At 44.9% G+C, this 20451-nt stretch overlaps 1 protein-coding gene across 1 annotated transcript in view; it reads left to right on the top strand.

Annotated features, from left to right (window-relative positions):
• Nucleotides 1-20451, top strand: part of TM9SF3 (transmembrane 9 superfamily member 3) — a 104969-nt gene that overhangs the window by 51627 nt on the left and 32891 nt on the right. Inside the window, exons 6-9 of the mRNA XM_090057064.1 lie at nucleotides 4638-4769; nucleotides 5518-5684; nucleotides 11024-11118; nucleotides 17062-17192. Coding sequence (XP_089913190.1) covers nucleotides 4638-4769; nucleotides 5518-5684; nucleotides 11024-11118; nucleotides 17062-17192 — 525 coding nt within the window. The remainder of the gene's footprint in view (nucleotides 1-4637; nucleotides 4770-5517; nucleotides 5685-11023; nucleotides 11119-17061; nucleotides 17193-20451) is intronic.

Genomic DNA, 20451 nt, shown 5'->3' with positions numbered 1-20451 from the left:
TCATTAACACCTTGTGGTGATGAGCTTCAGTCTTAAGGGCTCTTTGCACGCTCCTACCTCCCCTTAACATGCCCCATGCCTTGCAGGTTTTGACTGTATAATGTCGCTTTATGGGGGCTTCAGCCTTCTGAGCTTCTGTCCCCTTTTTCTCTGGTTAGGTCTACCAGCCAAGGTCCATGATCTAGGACTTGACTTCAAGACTCTAGCTCCACAAACTACTCTGGGCTCCTGGCTCTTTACCATGGCATTGGCTCCCCTGTTTCTTTAATACTACACCCCTGTGGTGCTGAGTTTTGGGGGCTTCAGCCTTCCCCAGCTTTGCCCCTTACATTATAGCTAGGCCTCCCAGCCTAGGCCTGCTAGGTAAGACCCGACATTGGGGCAGTAGTGCATCCCTCCACTCTGGGCTGTGTGCCCTGTATGGTTGTGTCTGCTATAGCACAGGGTGTTTAGCCCTCCAGCTGTGTCCCATGGATGCTAATGAGGCCTGCACCTCCACTGCAGCCTCAGCCGCAAACCACTGGTTTAAAATAGAACATAAACAATAAACCCCCGGGCTATAAAGGATGTGGAGAAGCTTGAGAGAGTCCAGAGCAGAGCCACGCGCATGATCAGTGGTCAGGAAAACAGATCTTACGATGACAGGCTGAGAGACATGGGACTCTTTAGCCTGGAAAAGTGCAGGCTCAGGGGTGATCTGATGGCCACCTATAAGTTTATCAGGGTGACCACCAGGATCTGGGGGAACGTTTGTTCACCAGAGCGCCCCAAAGGATGACGAGGTCGAGCGGTCACAAACTCCTGCAAGACCGTTTCAGGCTGGACATAAGGAAGAATTTCTTTACTGTCCGAGCCCCCAGGGTCTGGAACAGTCTGCCAGCGGAGGTGGTTCAAGCACCTACATTGAACACCTTCAAGAGTAAATTGGATGCTTATCTTGCTGGGATCCTATGACCCCAGCTGACTTCCTGCCCTTTGGACAGGGGGCTGGACTTGATGATCTCCCAAGGTCCCTTCCAGCCCTGATGTCTATGAAATCTATAATAAAAAAAGGTAAAGAAGGCAGTTTGCCTGCTTATGTTTCTAGGGTCTCTGTCTCTGCATCCCACCGCTGGCTGTTCTCTCGCTCAAGCTACCGTGGCTTTTTTATGAGTTCTCAGGAGTCCACCCTCTCTGGAGCTTGAGCCTCATGGCTGGCTCAGGCACAGCTTATATAGTTTTGGTCTGAGCCCTCCTTTGGTCACCTGTTGCCCCATCAGCTGACCAGCCAGCCAGGCTCAGCTTTTAACCCCTGCTCTGCTGGTAGGCTGTGCCCAGGAGGTTCGGGTCTTACTGGAAAGCAGGGCAGCCCCTTTAACAGGGCTAGGAGTCCCTGTTACAAAACAAGAACATTCCTCTTGGGCCCTTTGGTGCAAATGACATTGAAAGTTAAATTATGGTAGGGAATCATTTTTCTTTTTTCTATTTTGTTTTTATTTTTTTATTTGATGATTTTAAAAGTCTCTGCAATATGAAATTCCAAAGTTAACACTATGATCCCACATGTGTGCTTGCATGTGCACGCACGCCTGCATTTTGTATATGTGTATCATGCCTTGGTAGCATCTAGATCAGGGGTGGGAAAAGTCTGGCCTGTGGACCGGATTGAGCCCGTGGCAGACTCCATTCCCCAGCAGCCCCAGCTCCCAGCTGATTTCCATGGAGACCCCAGGAGCATGAGGCCATGACAGCGCATGGCCAATGACAGCACAGGGCCACAGAACCAGGGCTCGGCCTCAGCCCTGCCTGGCCCCATGCTGTCATGCCCTTGTGCTCCTGGCGTGTTTCTGGGATTCCTGGCCTGTCTCCTTAAGCAGGCCATACAGCCGGGTAAGGAGCTGCTCCAGGGCTGGGGCCTGGATCTTGTGGCAGTGACAGCACAGGGCAGGGCCAGGACAGAGCTGCAATCTACTGCCCGTCCATTCCTGCAACAAGTGCGGGTTCCACAGGCAGGGGCATGCAGACAGCAGTTTGCAGCTCTGCCCCAACCCTTCCCTCCCGCCCCCCCCCCCGCCCCCAAACGAGGCTGGAAATGAGGTGCCCACGTGTACACCCCCTCAATATACCCTGCCTCGCTCCCACTCTCTTGGGTGCGAGGGCCCTGTCCGGCCAGCAGCACCTTCTGGGTGGGGCTCCTGCTGTAATTCCCCCATGGGAAACTGCTTGGCTTCCTGGAAGTCCAACCTGCTCAGGGTGGCAGGTAGGGAAGCAGTGGGGCTGGTGGTGGGGGTGGACTTGCAGCTGGGTGGAAATGTGGAGTGCAGTGTAGAGCCCACACCCTTGGGGTGGCAGGAGTGTGCAGCTCATCTGGGCAGGCTGTGGGTGTGAGTGTGGGGGGTGTAGGGACCCCCCACACACTCTCACAATGATAGGCAACTCTTACTACTGGCAGCAGCAGGCGAGGAGGTCAGGGTGCTCGTGCTTGGCGCAGGTGCCTGGTAGGGCACAGCTGTAGCTAGTGCTGCATGCCTGCAGCTCCCACACTTGCAGCGGAGGAAGCCCTGCACAGGACTCCAGGAGGAAGCAGGGGGTGGGGCTTCTACCACTCCCAGCTGAGTGTGGGGACCTGTGCAGTAGAAGGCAGGGAAGGCAGCTGGCTTCAGCATGGGGCTTCCCCTGCTGTGAGTGCAGGAGCTGCAGGTGTGCAGCATAGAGGCAGCTGGGCAGGCTGTGCTTCCCCCCACCTTTTGTTTCATAGTTGGTAGGGTCGGAAGGGACCTGAGCTGATCATCAAGTCCGACACCCTGCCCTGGGTAGGAAAGAATGCTGGGGTCAAATGATCTGGCTAGGTGATTATCTAGCTTCCTTTTGAAGACCCCCAGGGTAGGAGAGAGCACCACTTCTCTTGGAAGTTGGTTCCAGATCCTAGCTGCCCTGGCTGTGAAGTAGTGCTTCCTGATGTCTAGCCTGAACCTACCCTCTATCAACTTGTGGCCATTATTCCTAGTTACTCCTGGTAGTGCTCGGGGAAATAGGTACTGGGTACACAGTGCTGGGCTCCTGCACTGGGCTTGAGTGCCCTGACCTCCCTGTCTGCTGTTGCTGCCAGTAGCAGGGGCTGTACACTATGGGGGTAGTGTGGGGGGTCCCTAGACACCCCCACCATCGCTCACACCCCACACACCCACACCCTGACCCCACAATCCTCACTGACACACATATGCTCAAACTTACCCTATTCCCCCTACACAGCTACATCCCTACACTCCACCCCCGCACATGCACACTAAAAGAGTGAACCTTTATTTTGAGTTATTATGCAATCCCTTCTATATACAGTACACAAGCACAAGTCATGACAAATATTTTTTTTGTAAAAATATTAAAATATAGTAGGTGTTTGACTTCTAGTATATGATTTGTTGTTTTTTTCTGGTTCTGAGATGGCAACCCACCCCCCCTCCAAAAAGGAGTATTAGAGGGTGTAGGTGGGCAAGGGAAGGGACTTCTCATGGCAAAGGTCAGGGCTAGGGGGCAGGACCCAGGGATTAGGGCTACCTATGCAATCCCTAACAGCTTTCCAGAACTTTTTAAGTGGCCCTCCACCTGGAATAATTGCCCACCCCTGGTTTAAAGTGCAGTTAATTGGTTAATCATATCTTAAGTGTAATGTCTGCCAGGGGCCTTAGTTACTCTTGGTGCCAGTGGCTTTCATTGATTAATGTGTCAACCTAAAATAGGGTACCGTTTGCCAGATGAAAATCTCATTTAATAATGTGATGGCTCCAGTAAAGTGTTCATGGGATTTCATGCCTAAATTGGGAGTTTGTTGATGTCATATTTGGCCTTCTGATGGAAAAAAATTAAGATAATTGTCATGCTTGGCAGTCTCTAGTTTGGTTAATGGAAGTACTCAGTGGGTGTGTTTACACGTGCCCTTTACTGCACAGTATTACTGCGCTGTAAAATGTCACCATCTACACATGCATAACAGTTGGGCTGGTGTAGACCAGTGGTCACCAACCAGTCAATGATTGACTGGTTGATTGTGAAGCCTCCGACAGTCAATCTCCGTCTGTCAGAGGATCCATGATTGGGAGTAGAGGACGAACTGACTGGGCTGAGACACCCCTTGCTGCCCAGGCCAGGCTGGGTGAGTGGAGTCAGAGCCTGGGAGGAGGGATGGGGTGGGAGGTGGGCTGGAGGATGGAGTGGGGGCAGTTGATCTTGGGGTGCTCTTTACTTACAAAAAGTGATCTTTACCATAAAAAGATTGGAGACCACTGATGTAGACTAATTTGCAGCAACATTGATAGTCCTGTCAGACATGGGTACTGTCTGAAAGTGGAGTAAAGTACTGCACTTAAATGCACGTGTAGACAGTGGTAGCAAATTAGTTTGCTCGGGCTCAAACTGCGTTGGACTTTATTCAGTCACATTAATTGCATATTTAGATGTACCCAGTATGTGTTGTCAAAGAGTTACAAGAAATAAATAATTGTCAGGCTAGATTCAGTAGGCTTTTCACATGTTTATGTAATTCATTGTTCTTTTAACCAGTAGTTAATACTGAATACTATGAATACTGTACTGTACATACATCTGTTGAAATGTATGTACAGTATTTAAAGTTGATTTTTTTTTTCTTTCCCCTGTAGATTCACTGGTTTTCAATCTTCAATTCTTTCATGATGGTCATCTTCCTGGTGGGCTTAGTGTCCATGATATTAATGAGAACGCTGCGCAAAGATTATGCTCGATATAGCAAAGAAGAAGAAATGGATGATATGGTCAGATGTGTAGTAAGCTTTTATGAATGTATTTGTTTTATTTGTGTTCGTTTCATTAGAGAGATTTTTTTTAATGATTTTGTTCCTCTTCACAAAAACAGAAATTTGAGGGAAAATTTAAGGAGAAAATTGGAATGGATTTGTCTTGAAAGTGGGAAAGGAAATCTCTTTGGAATATGTTTTTCAAATTGAAGAATACAGGTTGTGCAGTTTCCTTAATGTGTTCAGTTACTGACTGCTGAGGGACAAGCAAGGGAAATGAAAGCTGTTGTGATAGGTTGCATAGAGGGCTGGAGATGGGATGACAGCCTTCTGTTTCTGTTTCATCTTTGGATTCCAAATAGTTCATACAACCTGTGGCTTATGAAAAGGGTTTGCTATTTCATATATGTTCTAGTCATTTGCTTCTGGATATAAGACTTTACCTTATACTTGGTCTTTTCAGTTTACATTTGAGGCATGCTGGCAGGGTTTCTTGGAGAAGATTTGCATTGTTCTGATTTGTTTTTCCTGCTTTTCATAAATTGGGCTTTAACCTCTGTAGCTATCAACCAAAGCAGTTGAATGCTTGTCAGATGGAGCCTTCAGCTAGCAACGTGTATTGTACTTTTTATGTGTGTTTATGAACTGCTTGGAATTGCTTAAACTATCATATTTGGGCAAACATTTACTTAATGCCTGGAAATATTTTTTTTTTCTCATTTGTTATTACTTAGTAGTTATAACAAAGCTATTATTCTGCATGCAGGACAGAGACCTAGGTGATGAATATGGATGGAAGCAGGTCCACGGAGATGTTTTTAGACCATCCAGTCATCCTTTGATATTTTCATCACTTATTGGCTCTGGTTGCCAAATCTTTGCTGTCTCTCTCATAGTCATTGTTGTTGCAATGATAGAGGATTTGTACACAGAGTAAGTATGGTCATGCTGTGCCTTTTTTATATATTTAAGTGTTCTTAAATGAACAGAATGTTTATAAAAATGAACCTCTTAGTCTGTACACGGTATTAGTAAAAGTGTTGTTTCAAGTTACACCTACATTTCAGCTATGTCCTTGAAAGTATGTTCCTATAAATCAGTGGGATTGGCCGGTTGCTGACTGGACTGGTTGCTGGGGAAGGTACGTGCCACCCCTGACTAAGGTACCAGTCGCTCATGATCTAGTGTAACCAACCCCTTCCTCAAAGCTGGACCATCCCCAGCTAGGTCATTCCAGCCAGGGTTTTGTTGAACCAGGCCTTAAAAATCTCCAAGGATGGAGATCCCACCACCACTCTAGGTAACCTGTTCCAGTGCTTTTCCACCCTCCTAGTGGAAAATTCTCTTAATATTTAACCTAAACTTCTGTTGCTGCAACTTGAGACCATTGTTCCTTGTTCTGTCATCTCCCACCACTAAGAACAGTCTAGCTCCATCCTCTTGGAAACACCCTTTAGGTAGTTAAAGGCTGCTGTCAGATCCCATCTGTCTTCTGTTCTACAGACTAAATAAGTCCAGTTCCCTCGGCCTCTCCTCAGAAGTCATATGCCTGAGCCCCCTGCATTTTTGTTTCATAGTTTCATAGTAGCTAGAGTCGGAAGGGACCTAGGAAGATCATCTAGTCCGACCCCCTGCTTTGGCAGGAAAGAGCACCGGGGTCAGATGACCCCGGCAAGGTGCTCATCTAACTTCCTTTTAAAAATCCCTAGGCTAGGAGCCTGCACCACTTCCCCTGGAAGCCGGTTCCAGGCCCTAGCCACCCTGACTGTGAAGTAGCGCCTCCTAATATCTAATCTAAACCTACCCTCCGCCAGCTTGTGACCGTTATTCCTGGTCACTCCTGGCAGCACACGGGGGAACAGGGACTCCCCCAATACCTGCTGATCCCCCCCTGACCAGTTTGTAGCAGGCCACAAGGTCCCCCCTTAACCTTCTCTTGTGGAGGCTAAACAGGTTCAGGTCCCATAGCCTCTCCTCATAAGGCTTGCCCTGCTGACCCCTGATCATACGAGTGGCCCTCCTCTGGACTCTTTCCATATCGTCCACGTCCCTCTTGAAGTGTGGCGCCCAGAACTGGACGCAGTACTCCAGCTGCGGCCTGACCAGTGCCGCATAGAGGGGGAGGATCACCTCCCTGGACCTGCTCGAGATGCATCTGTGGATGCATGACAGGGTAAGGTTGGCCTTCTTGACTGCCTCCCCATACTGCCGGCCCATGTTCATCGTGGAGTCAATGACGACTCCAAGATCCTTTTCCGTCTCCGTGCTGGCAAGAGGGGAGTTCCCCAACCTGTAAGTGTGGTGCTGGTTCTTCCTCCCCATGTGCAACACCTTGCACTTATCAGTGTTAAACCCCATCCTATTCTCATCTGCCCACCGTTGCAACCTGTCAAGGTCAGCTTGTAGCCTACTGCACCCTTCTAGTGCACCCACATCCCCCCACATCTTAGTGTCATCAGCAAATTTGAACAGGGTGCTTTCTACCCCCTCATCCAAGTCACTGATGAAGATGTTGAACAGTGCGGGTCCGAGGACCGAGCCCCGCGGAACCCCACTGCCCACGTCCTTCCAGGTCGAGAAGAACCCATCCACTACCACCCTCTGGGTGCGGCCCTCTAACCAGTTGGCGACCCATTTGACCGTGTGGGCATCGACACCACAGTCTCCCAGCTTTTTGATGAGGACAGGGTGAGAGACAGTGTCGAAAGCCTTCCGGAAGTCCAGAAAGACTACATCCACAGCAACCCCTGCGTCTAATGATTTGGTGACCTGATCGTAAAAGGCCACCAGGTTGGTCTGACAAGACCTGCCACTGATGAACCCATGTTGGTTGCCCCTGAGCATGCATTCCCCCGCAAGGCCCTCCTGGATGTGTGCCAGGATAATTTTTTCAAAGAGCTTACCTGGGATTGAGGTAAGACTAACTGGCCTGTAATTTCCCGGGTCCTCTTTTTTTCCCTTTTTGAAGATAGGGACCACATTGGCCCTATCTTGTTGCCCTGCACTAGACTCTCTCCAATTTGTCCACATCTTTTCTGTAGTGGTGGCCCCAAAACTGGACATAGTACTCCAGATGTGGCCTCACCAGTGCCGAATAGAGGGGAATAATTACTTCCCTTATATACTTTGAGAAGTTACTTTCACTCCCATAGGAATTATTCCCAGTGTCTGAAGTCAAGGAGATAAGTAAGTACTAGAAAGAGTCTACCCCACAAGGCTTATTCTGCAATTTGGAGTGCACATAGAGCACTAAAGTAACCCTAACTCAAGTTACTTAGACAAAACATAGAAATCCAGATCAGCCCCATTTAAACGGTCAGTCCTGTGGCTTGTCCATTGCTTTGATTTAGTTGCTTGTGGGAATGGTATTTCCCTTCCGCTCTCCCCTTCATCATTTTGTCAGTTTTTAGACTGTATGTTCTTGGGTATGCACTGGCTTTCTCTGTTTTGAAAAGCAGTTACTGCATTTTGGGTGCAGTAATGATGAATAACTTTACTAATATTTGCTTATTAAATAGCAATTAAAAATCTCTCTTTGGCTTTCATGCAATTTTACACAATACTTGCAGTTTTTTTGGTAGGCCACTAGAGAGAGCTCTTGCATCTGCATTTAGCTGCCTCCTTTTACTTAAACTGAAACATAATTTTTAAAACCCCCACACAGTCATGCCAATTATCCTGGTGTGTTCTTGTTGGTTTTATTGATTGTTCCCCTGATGAGAGTAGTGAAGAGGGAATTACACAGACAGATTCAGTTTATTAGAATTTAAACTGTTTAGGGCAGGAACCATTACTATTATGTTTGAAATATTTGCACATTGCAGTGCAGCTAGTATTGGTTTTGGGTTATCTTGTAAAAGATCTGGGAGAAACAGCTGGTGATTTCAGAGGTGTTTACATGGTCTCTAGATCTGTTTTTTTTTGTTTGTTTGTTTGCTTTTTTTTAAGTGCCACTTGTACAGAGATATCAGTCTAGTTCTAAGAATGGATGTAAGCATTTCACCAGTTTTGGTTGAGAAGTCAGCTAGAAGGAAGAAAATACAATGGTCTAAGCTGAAAAAATGTACTTTTGATTATGCTTTGCCCATGGGCAATCACTTTTACAAAATAATTGGCATGAGTGTTGTGCAGTTCTATAAAAAAGCTGGCTAAACCTCTCCAGATATTCCACAGTTTTCTGTGGAAGATGTCTAGCTGGCATTTGGTCATACCTGTTGTTAATTTATTAATAATGGATTGTATTACAGGAAAGCTTTTGTGTTTAGGACTTGAAAAAAAATACGACTGAAGTATAAAGGTGACAAATTCTAACAAAGTGATTCTCAATAAGTGTGCTGTGGCACCCTGGCATGCTTTTCAAGGGTACCATGGAGATTCGCACGTTAGGACTGTTAGGTGTGCAAACATGAATTGCAAGGTAAATCCAGAGTTTTCAAATAGGAATCCATAGTGTTCAAAACACTGTAACTTGTTGGAGTCTTTATGAGTTCTTTGCAACATAATTTCCGTAGTATTTTTCTGTAGAAAAAAAAAACAAGTGAAAATTAAGAACTGGCATTTTTCAAGGGATGCCTTGAGCTAAGTGCAGGATGCCCTGAGTCTAAAAGGTTTGGAGCTGGACTATTCTTAGTGGTTACAGATGACAGAACAAGAACTAATGGTCTCAAGTTGCAGCAAGGGAGGTTTAAGTTGGATATTAGGAAAAGCTTTCTTACTAGTGGGGTTGGTGGAGCACTGGAACAGTTTACCTAGAGAGGTGGTGGAATCTCTATCCTTGGAGGTGTTTTAAAGCCCTGGCTGGAATGATGTAGCTGGGGCTGATCCTGCTTTGAGCAGGGGGTTGGACTAGATGTGACCTCCTGAGGTCCCTTCCAACCCTCACTGTCTATAATTCTAAAAGCATGGTTCTAACATCATTTCAAGCTAGCATTCACTGAATGCATTGGATTTATACTAACATAAATTAGGCCAAGATTTACCCCTGCCTTTTTTTTTTTTTATAGCCTGCTTTTAAATTGGTTAATGTGAACAAGTATCATAACTATGTGCATTTGTTGGCTGGAGCTTTCTAAATGGAAAACTTAATTTTAATAGGCAGATGGATTTTAGTAGAGTTCATGTCTAATATGAAAGTTAATACATCATTTATTTATTAATGTATTTACATTTATTGCAACCGTTCAATCCACTGCCAAAGCTGCAGAAGGAAACTACCATGCATTAGAGTTAGCTAGAGTTTTAGCATCCAGTGTTTGTCCATCAAAAGCCAAACTGCCTGCAGTCCAGAATTTATCAGATGGAATGACAGACTCATTCAATACAGCCAACTGGCTGAAATCCTACTGTTGATTCTGCCAAAGAAGGGTCAGTTTTATTAGGGGTGGTATGGCGCTGCTTTATTCATGAGCAACCCCTGAGTCCACTTTCTCTACAGCCTGATTAAATAAATTGGTGAGGAGGGAGGCACCTTTTATGGTTTAACGTTAGCTTGATTGGCCAGTAAAAGTCCCCAGCAAGTAAAGCTCTATATTTGCTATATTAGTAAGTCGACAACTTTTTAAAAATGACTGAACTTTTCAGCTTCAATTTGATGCCTTCAGGGTGACAATGTGGAGGCTTCAGTACAACATTTTGCAATATCTATATTTGATGTTTTCAGTCTTCTCTAAGACAAACATTTCAGGCTATCTTTTATTTATTATCTGCTGAATTCGAATAGATGGCGGACAGGTGATTTGTTTAGTATTCTCAAGAACCATCACAAAGTGACTTTTTGTTTGAAAAACATTACAGCTAAAGTAGTTCTTTCATCTGAAATTATGGCATATGTTAACTTAAGGGAGCCATATGTTATAGTCTTATGATAGCTAAATGTGTATGTATATGTTATAATTCATTTTTTCATGCTATAGGGCACAGCTACAAAAGACTACCAATAATTTGGGTAAAAATTATATATTTTGCCTTCATTTAAAAGGAAATTAAGCATGTCAGGAATATACTGCACCAGTAACGTAATAGCTTCTAGCCTGGTAAAATGAGGTTGATCAGCAGCTTTCAGTGGGAAACGAGTGTCATTTTCAGTAAAGATACTAAACTTTTAAAGACAAATTTCATTTCATCTTGTATTTTGCTCTTACTGCCACTAAAAGTAGCAATTACATATTTTTTGACAGTTGTGCTCGTTTTACTGGGATCTTTTGCTATAATATACATTGGGGGTTTTTTTGCATTTATATTTACCTTGCTAAAATACCTGTTTCTTATTGTAGGAGAGGATCAATGCTTAGTACAGCTATATTTGTTTATGCTGCAACATCTCCAGTGAATGGATATTTTGGAGGAAGCCTTTATGCTAGACAAGGAGGTAACTTTTCTACGTTTTTAATTAAAACTATATTAAATGATTATGGTTAGGTTAGTTAATGGATTATATTTGAATCTGTTAAGCTGTCATTCCCTGCTCCAGAGTTGGCTGTTTCTCCTAACAGAAGATTGCCAAAAATATCAGTAGTATTGTTTTTTAAATCAGTGAGGAACACAGGGATGTTAAACAGCAGTCTCCTGGCCAAATTGCAGCTCAGTAATTACATTCTGCCTGTCTAATATGTCTTTTAATATCAAATGGATTCAATTTCTTTTGTTCTGAAAGCAGTATGGTATTACTGTGTGCTGTTAAATAGCCTAGGTGTTCAACCCCAGAGAGGTGGCCTTTGCTGCCTGATCCAATATCCTGATATATACCCGTTCTTCATAGGGACCTTGAGGTTGGCTGTTTGTAAAGAGCGAAGGGAAGGGCTGGTAGACGTGCACAGCATTCATTTCTTTGGCTGTTCATTGGACTGAGTAACTTTCATGGGATCTTAGTAAAGCATCTGTTGTTTAATTCAGCATGTTTCTTGTTTGTTTGTTTCACCATATTCAAAAGTGAATATCGGTAGGCAATAAAAGCACGATAAAATTAGCCAAGTAAAGTAGGGCAGGCTCTCTGCAACCTTAATTCTGCAACAGTACCAGTGCTTCTGAGATCTAAACTGGAGTACCCCGTTTTTCCACAAGCTTTACTGTTTCCCTATGCTGCAATATGAAAATAATAATTACTTTTTTTCTTAGAGAACTCATCTTCAGTAAACCAGACAGATACTGGAAAAAATGTTTTTAGCAAGTGTTACTTATTAGCACTTAGCTTCTGTAACACCCATCTTCATTGCTCTTTAAGAGCTTGAAAATGTCAAGTCTAAACCTTTCTTGTTGAAGTTTTTGTGCTGACTGAACTAAAATTGTTTACTGACAGATCGGTAAGTCATTTTTGCTTACAAATAGGGAAGAATTAGTGGGGGATGTAGAAGTGGATGGCAGCTTGGGCACCACTGACAACGAGATGATCAAGTTTAAGATGCTGTCAAAAGAAAGAAAGGAGAGTAGCAGAATAGGGACTGTGGACTTCAGAAAAGCAGTGGGCAAAATCCCCTGAGAGGCCAGTTTGAGGGGGAAAGGAGTCTGGGAGAGCCAGTTGTATTTTTAAAGAAACCTTACTGAGGGTGCAGGATCAAACCATCCCAATGTGCAGGAAGAAGAGCAAATGTGGCAGGTGACCAGCTAGGCTTAGCACAGAACTTTTTGGGTAGCTTAAACATGAAAAGGAAGCTTACAAGAAGTGGAAGCTTGGACAGATGACTAGGGAAAAGTATGAGAATATTGCTCAGGCATGAAATCATGAAGGCCAAGATGCAATTGGAGTTGCAGCTAGTAAGGGTTGTGAAGAGTAGGGCTTCTACAAGTATGTTAGCAACAAGAGGAAGGTCAGGGAAAGTGTGGGTCCCTTACTGAATGGGGGAGGCAACTTAGTGACGATGAGGAGGAAAAGGCTGAGATATTCATTGCCTTTTTTACCTCAGTCTTCACAGGCAAGGTCAGCTCCCAGACTACTGCACTAAGCAGCAGAGTTTGGGGAAAAGGTGAGTAGCCATCTTCAGCCCTCAGTGGTGAAAGAACAGGTTAGGGACTGTTTAGAAAAGCTGGATGTGCACAAGTCCATGGGGCCAGATGCAGTGTACCTGAGGGTGCTGAGGAGGTTGGCTGATGTGATTGCAGAGCTGCTGCCTATTATCTTTGAAAACCTGTGGCAATTTGGGGAGATCCCAGATGATTGGAGAAAGGCACTATATTTGCCTATCTTGAAGAAACGGATGAAGAATTGTTCCCTGGATCTGCAGACCAGTCAGTCTCACCTTAGTCTGTGCTCAAATCATGGAGCAGGTCCTCAGGGAATCCATTTTTGAGCACTTGGAAAAGGAAGTGATCAGGAACAGTCCGCATGGATTCACCAAGGGCAAATCATGCCTGACCAACCTGATTATCTTCTCTGATGACATAACTGGCTGTGTGGATTGGGGGGAAAGCAGTGAACATAATATACCTTGACTTTAGCAAGGCTTTTGATATGGTCTCCCACAGCATTCTTGCAAACAAGCTGAGGAAGTGTGGGTTGGTTGAATGAATGGACTGTAAGTTTTATAGAAAGCTGGCTGGATTGTCGGGCTCAACAGGTAGTAATCAGTGGCTCAGTGTCTAGCTGGCAGTCAGTATCAAGTGGAGGTGTCCCAAGGGTCAGTCCTGGGGCTGGTTTTGTTCAGTATCTTCATTAACAATCTGAAAGATGGGATGGATTGCACCCTAAGTAAGTTTGTGGATGACACCAAGCTTAGGGGTGTAGTAGATATTTCAACCTGTTTTGGTCGTTGTACCCCTGGCAGCCAGTTGACAAGTGGGGGAGGAGGGTCCCCAGTGGCCAGTCTACAAATGGGGGAGGGGTCCCCCATGCACCTGTGGTAGCAAAAGTAAAACTGCCATCAGCACGCAGTAACAAAACTAGAAGTGAATTGAAAACAAAAGCAGTGCAGGTGGCCCTGCTCCATGCCACTACTGCATACCCCCTGGGACCTTCCTAAGTACCCCCAGGTGTATGTGTACCCCTGGCTGACAATCCCTGCACTAGAGGGTAGGGCTAGGATTCAGAGAGACCTTGAGAAATTGGAAGATTAGGCCAAAAGAAATCTCATGAGGTTCAACGAGGACAAGTGCAAAGACCTCCACTTAAGATGGAACAGTTCTTTGTACCACTACAGGCTTGTGACGACCTGCCTAAGCAGCAGCTCTGCAGAAAAGGACTTGGGGTTACAGTAGACAACTAAGTATGAATCACAAGTGTGCGCTTGTGAGCTTTCTTGAGAACAGCACACAGGTTACATTAGTAAGAGCGTTGCGAGGAGATGGTGGGAAGTAATTATTCCCCTCTATTCAGCACTGGTGAGGCCACATCTGAAGTATTATGCCCAGTTTTCGGGCCCCCACTATAGAAAAGATGTGGACAAGTAGGAGAGAGTCCAGTAGAGGGCATCAAAAATGGTTTAGGGGCTGAGGAACTGGACTGATTTAGTCTGGAGAAGAGAAGATTGAGAGGGGATTTGATAGCAGCCTTTAATTACCTGAAGGGTGGTTCCAAAGAGGATGGAGCTAGACTGTTCTCAGTGATGGAAGATGAGAGAACAAGGAGCAATGGTCTCAAGCTGCAGCAAGGGAGCTTTTAAGTTGGATATTAGGAAAAACTTTCTCACTAGGAGGATGGTGGAGCACTGGAAAAGGTTACCAAGACAGGTGGTGGAATCTCCATCCTTGGGGGTGCTTTTAATACCTGACTTGACAAAGCCTTTGCTAGAATGATCTAGTTGGCACTGGTCCTGCTTTGAGCAGGGGCTGGACTAGATGATCTCCTGAAATCCCTCTGAACTCTAATTTACTGATTCTATATTTTACTGGTATTGAAACAAGTACATTAGTATAAAGACACGTATGAGGTAGTTGTACCAATCTGTAATTTTTTTCCCCCATCACCAATCTGGTTAAGTTGATACAAAAACTGTGGAAATGAACTCCTGTATGCTGCTGTTAAAATCCATGCACTTTGCCAATTGATAATCAGCATGCAATTCTTGAAGCCATTTTCATCACTTTTTGGCTCTGGTTGCCAAATCTTTGCCATCTCTCTCATAGTCTTTGTTGCTGATTTTGCTCCTGTACGGTATTTGTTCAACTGTATGGATGCATCCAACCTCTGTAGATATTTAAATAAAATACAAGACCATAAAACTTCAAGTAAATTCAACCAAGTGAAAGCAAGCATAAGGTATTTAAACAAGTCTTGCTCAAGTCCCTGAAAAATGTTCTTTGAGTTCTTGCACTCCAAAGCACAGCAGTAATTGCTAGAGATGGTTGCTAATTCCATAACAATCTGTCGAGGTTTTGAAAATCTTTTTCATATTGACTGGTTTTGTTTAGAGGTGCCACTGATGCATCTGTCTGATATCGGATCAGCACTGATTATAAAGAAAATTTACTGTATCAGAATTCGGCTATATTGGGCCCATAATTTGGCCAGTAAATGGCCTGTGAATGCTCCCCACCCCCAGTGCCGTCCCAGACGAACGGCGGGAGCAGTGGCAGGATCCGCCACATGAGCAAGTGAGTGCCAGATGAGCTGCCGGACCAGCAGTGTGCAGTGGTGGGAGCTACCCCCTCCCTCCCTGCACCTCCCGGATGAGCCACGTTTCCATCCCGTGTCTACCACGCCCCGGCTGGGCAGTGCTTGCCCCTACCTCAGCCCCACAGCCTCCCTCACTGGGGGGGGTGTTGATCTGCCTCCCCAGCCCCTTCCACCACACCAGACTTACAAGCTGGAGGCAGCTCTCCATGCTGCCTGCATGGGTATTGGAAATTGGATCAGTATCAGCCAATATGCCTCCTGAAAAGTCAGCTATTGGTATTAGCCGCCAAAATCTCTATCAGTGCACCCCTAGATTTATCCTTTTTCATTCATTTATTTATTTATTTTTGAAGGCGCCCATTGTACTGAATTAAATTGTATTGAGTTATTTAAATGTATTAGTACTTATTTTACATGTATGTGGTAATTCAATAGCAGACAGGAAGAACAATGGTAATATTTTCAGTTATTGATATGTAGGAACCTACCAAATACATGATTTTGTGGATTCCATAAAACCCAACATTGCCTGTGAAGCCCAGGCAATGCCTGCAAAATCCACAGGGGAAAAAAAAACTTACAGAAAAGAAAATGCTCTCTCCTTAGAGGGACCCCTCAGTCTTTGCTGTGCTGCGGCAGCCTGGCAGAGCGGGGAAGGGGGTCTGCCCACTCAAAAGGCAGCAGGCAAGATGGCTGCAGCTCTCATCCCTCGCTGTTGATTGGCTGTGAGGGCTGCCTGTCATATGGTCCTGCCTCTCTCCACCAATTGATAGTGAGGGGCAGGGCTGCATGATGGAGAGCCCTTGCAGCCAGTCAGCGCCTAGGGGCAGGGCCACATGACAGGCATCCCGTGCAGCCAGTCAGTGGTGAAAAGCAGGGGCACTGAGGCCCTTTGGCCAATCAGAGGTGTGAGGGGGGCTCTGCTGTGCTTCGCCCTCAGAATCACTGCATGGGCCCACGTTTTACCTGAGAGATTGGGGGGCAGCCCCTGCAAATTAGGTAAGCCTCTATAGATATGACTTCAGAGTTTGTCCCATGAAATTCCACGTGAAGTCAGTCTCAGATCGCTTTCCACTTGACCACTTTTGAAAGTGGAACTTTAAATCCATTGACGCAGATACAGAACATTTTACCCAGTAGCCCTTTCTCAAAGAGTTTGCTATCTGTCTTTCTCATATATACAGACAGAAGGTGATCACAGCAACAAAGGGAAGGGAGTGATGCTGAAAATCACTTTATCATGGAGCTAAGCTCAAGTCTTTAGTCCAGCTTTATGTGGCATTTTATGGGTTCTGAGTTGACCTTAGTTGAAATATTGCCGTTAAAGCTGTAAACTGTGTGTTGTCCTTCTTGTAAAATTTAACTAGTGCTTTGAACTGACAGTTTACAACAGTATAAATGTCTACAGATGCAAGTGAGATAACTTCAGTTATAAATACCCATCAGCTGCATTTCTAAACACTTCTTGCATAATAAGCAAAGGTTGTTTTCTATATCACCGTTTCCCATTTTAGGCTGTTGTTCTACTTCCCATCTCCATATTACTGTATAGAATGGTGTTTTTGAAATCAGATTCTTTGTTAGGCATGAAAAACTGTTGCCTTGTTCTTGTCTGAGTAGATTATTAGCAAGTACTAGTTTCTTTCACTTGGGGTGGGGGGGGAGCTAAATACTTTCTATAGAGCTTGTTGCAAGTATAAACTGAGAGAGCCCAAATGAATCACATTCTGTCCTCTACCAAAATGTTGAAATGTGTTCTTCTTACAGGAAGGAGATGGATAAAGCAAATGTTCATTGGGGCTTTCCTTATCCCAGCCATGGTGTGTGGCACTGCCTTCTTCATTAACTTCATTGCCATCTATTATCATGCTTCAAGAGCTATTCCCTTTGGAACAATGGTGAGTGATTTTAATAGAGAACTTGAAATATTATAGCAAACCTAGGAAAATTACCCTCTAAATCAGGAAAGCCCTGTTTCACTGCAAAGTGGACTATAAAGTTCAAATACAGAGAATCTTAAGTACTGTTTCTCTGACAGATAATGTTGAAAATCTGTGGCTGTTGTAATAGCCTGAAAGAATGCCATTCTTACATTAACACTTGTCTTGAAATGTAAAATTCACAGTTGCAATTTATATTAAGGATCCTTGGCTCGCTGTAGTAGCTAACTATTTAGGCTAAGTACAGATGGGAGTGGCGGGGGAGGGGGGGTTAGGGGCAGGTTAGAACACATTAAAAATGGCCACCCAGCTTAATGCAAGTTATAATGTGGGGGCTAGCAGTGGGGGCATTGGGGTGACGGGGGACAAGCAGGCTTGGGGGGGTTATCGGTGACCCTAACCCCCCCCCCAACCTGCTCTTGGCAGGAATACTACTGAGATCAAATGATCCTGGCAAGATGTCTGTCTAGTCTCCTCCTGGTCTTCCAAGGTTGGGGACTGCACCACCTCCTTGGGAAGTCTATTCCAGATTCTGGTCACCCTTACTGTAAAGAAGTTCTTCTTTACATCAATCCTGAAACCATCCTTCAGTAGTTTATGGCCATCGCTCCTTGTCCTCCCCTGGGGCGCCCTAGTGAACAGATTTTCTCCCAGCTCCTGATATTCACCCCTTACATATTTATACACAGCCACCAAGTTCTCCCTCAGTTTTCTCTTCCCCAGGCTGAACATCTCCTTAGTCTTTCCTCATAAGGTTGGTCTTCCAGGCCCTTAATTATTCTTGTGGCCCTTCTCTCAACCCTTTCAAGATTCTCCACATCTTTTTTTGAAGTGCGGGGCCCAGAACCAGACACCCTACTCCAGCTGGGGTCTCACCAGTATTGAGTAGAGAGGAAGCATCACTTCTTAGCCGATGTGTCATGAACACAGCTAAATGCATCTGAGGATGGGGTTGGGGGGGCAGGTATCTGTGGGACTGGTGGGGGGGCAGCTGGGATCTGGGAGGGTCTGGCAGGATCAGGGGAGCTCTTGGGTCTGTAGTGGGGCTTGGAGGCCCCCTCAGTGAACGTACATCCCCATCCCCTGCCCCTCCCCTCACCGATGCTTGCTCAGCTTCTAGCAGGGTTGAACGCTGAGAAATCGGGCACTGGAGCTGCTTGTGGAGGGGTGGGGGTGCTAAAAATTGCCTGGTGTCAGGGGGTTGGGTAGGAAAACTGCAGTTGTGGGGCGGGGGCCTGGGGCCAGTGGCTGGGCTTTTCCAGTCCTGTGCAGGTAACTGTACAGAAATTTTGTGCACTAGTCTAACCTAGATCACTTTAAATTTGAGCATACATCGATCCAGGTCTATCTTAGACCAGGTTCCACTGTCTTTAGATCAGTCTATGTGTGCTGAACTTCTGTATTGTTATGCGTTTAGATTGCTTATCAAACACTTAGACTCGATCTCAGTAAAAGGTCCACACCTGGGTGAACTAAGGTATATCGAATGGCCATTTTTAACACTATCTAACCTCCTCCTAACCATCCTGAACGTCTGCACTTACCCTTAATGTGATTTTCAGTTTGTAATTGAAATGCTGAAAATTGTGAGTGTTGAAATTGCATGGAACCAGTTGCACACACTTAGGTTTTATTCATATTTACTGGGAAGAGATATGGGTCTTGTGCTTTTACTGTGTGGCAATATAGGAACATTGAAAGGGAGGGATGCATTCAGGGGGGTGATGGCTGATGTTTTTGCAACAGGACAGCAGTTCTATTATCTTTAGTTTCAGAATGAAAATTATGATGGGTCGAGGATGCAGTGTGGTAGGTGGGTAGTCAGACCAAAGGCCGAGATGAGTGATAACATTCATTTTGAGATGCGTTTTTCTGTCAACTGAAGCAGTACTGAAACTTCATTCATGGCACTCATGCTTAAGACTTTCTGTCTAAGGATCTTAGTGCTTCACAACCATTTATTAACTCCCATTACACCCCACTGCCAGTTGGCTATGGTATTCAAGTTAGGTCTGCATCTTGTGCATTTCATGTTTGTGCGTGACGTCTTAAAAACTGAGTCTGTCTGGATGCAGCATCCTCACTTACTGCCTTTCCTATCCTTCCTATCTACTTGTTCTTTGTCTTAATCCTTCTGCAGCTTTTGTTTAACACTTGGCAGCTCTTTTCTCAGTTGTACATTTTTCCACTTCTCTTTATCATTTTTCTAAATTCAATTTCTTGCCAAAAACTGGTTTTCTTCAATGAGGCTCTACTACTTTAGGTCTCTTCCCTGCCTCTGCCTTCCAAAAGTTAAATTCCCTTTCCTTTTTCAAACATTAACAGCTTGCTTAGTCTAGCCCACAAGGTGGAATCTCTTGCTCCCATAAATGCAACTGAAAGTATGTAATGGTCATATTTGCATTGAGCTTGGTATAGATTAAAGGCCCAGTTTTGGCTCTTTCTGCGCTGACCAAACAGAAATGTAAGGTTAGCCTGGATTTTTTAAACCTGGCTCCTGACTTCTAATTCAGCTTCCCATGTTAGTCTCTGCTGGAAAACTTCATTGTAAGGAATTGATTGTGCAGTTTGCAATGGTATATGCACATTTCTGAACTAGTGAGTTACAGCTGGTAACCATTTGGAAGTCTGCGGAGGTTGGTTAGATGTGCCACTTTGGAAATGTGGTATCCAGTCATCTTAATGCATCCCTTTGTGAAATAGTGTTCTCAAAACCATAACCTGGGATAGAAATCGTGAGATATTCTGTCCTGGCAAGATCATTTTATAGGAGATAGTATGCGAGTATAACACAATGAGAATTATTTTTCTAGCTGTTTCATCCCCTTGTGAAAATCCTCTGACTTAGATATGTCACACGTCCCTTCTCCCCCATCCCCAACTGTATTTAATTAGAACTATTTTTTTCACCTACAATGGTATGGAAGAATGGGAATAGCAGGGAAGGTAGTTTTGACTGATGGGTCATACTCACTCCCCTCTGTCATGAAATAAAATTTTATTTGATTTGTCCAACCTGTGCTGACCTTTCAGAGGGTTCTCTGCCACCTCCATTAACTAAGCTGTTTATAACTCCTGTCACATGTTTGGAGATCATACTGCTTTTCACTATGCTGCCAGAACCAGCACGACGTTCACTGGACTGAGTTCTGCGTGAGGTTCTGTTCTGTTCCGTTCCATTTTCACCAAAGTGGCATTGAAGGTTTTTTGCATCCAG

Source organism: Crocodylus siamensis, chromosome 7 (genome assembly GCF_052110815.1).
Source record: "Crocodylus siamensis isolate JL-2025a chromosome 7, ASM5211081v1, whole genome shotgun sequence".
Taxonomy (NCBI): domain Eukaryota; kingdom Metazoa; phylum Chordata; order Crocodylia; family Crocodylidae; genus Crocodylus; species Crocodylus siamensis.
Note: the sequence above shows the minus strand (reverse complement) of the source record. Positions and strands in the feature narration are given on the sequence as shown.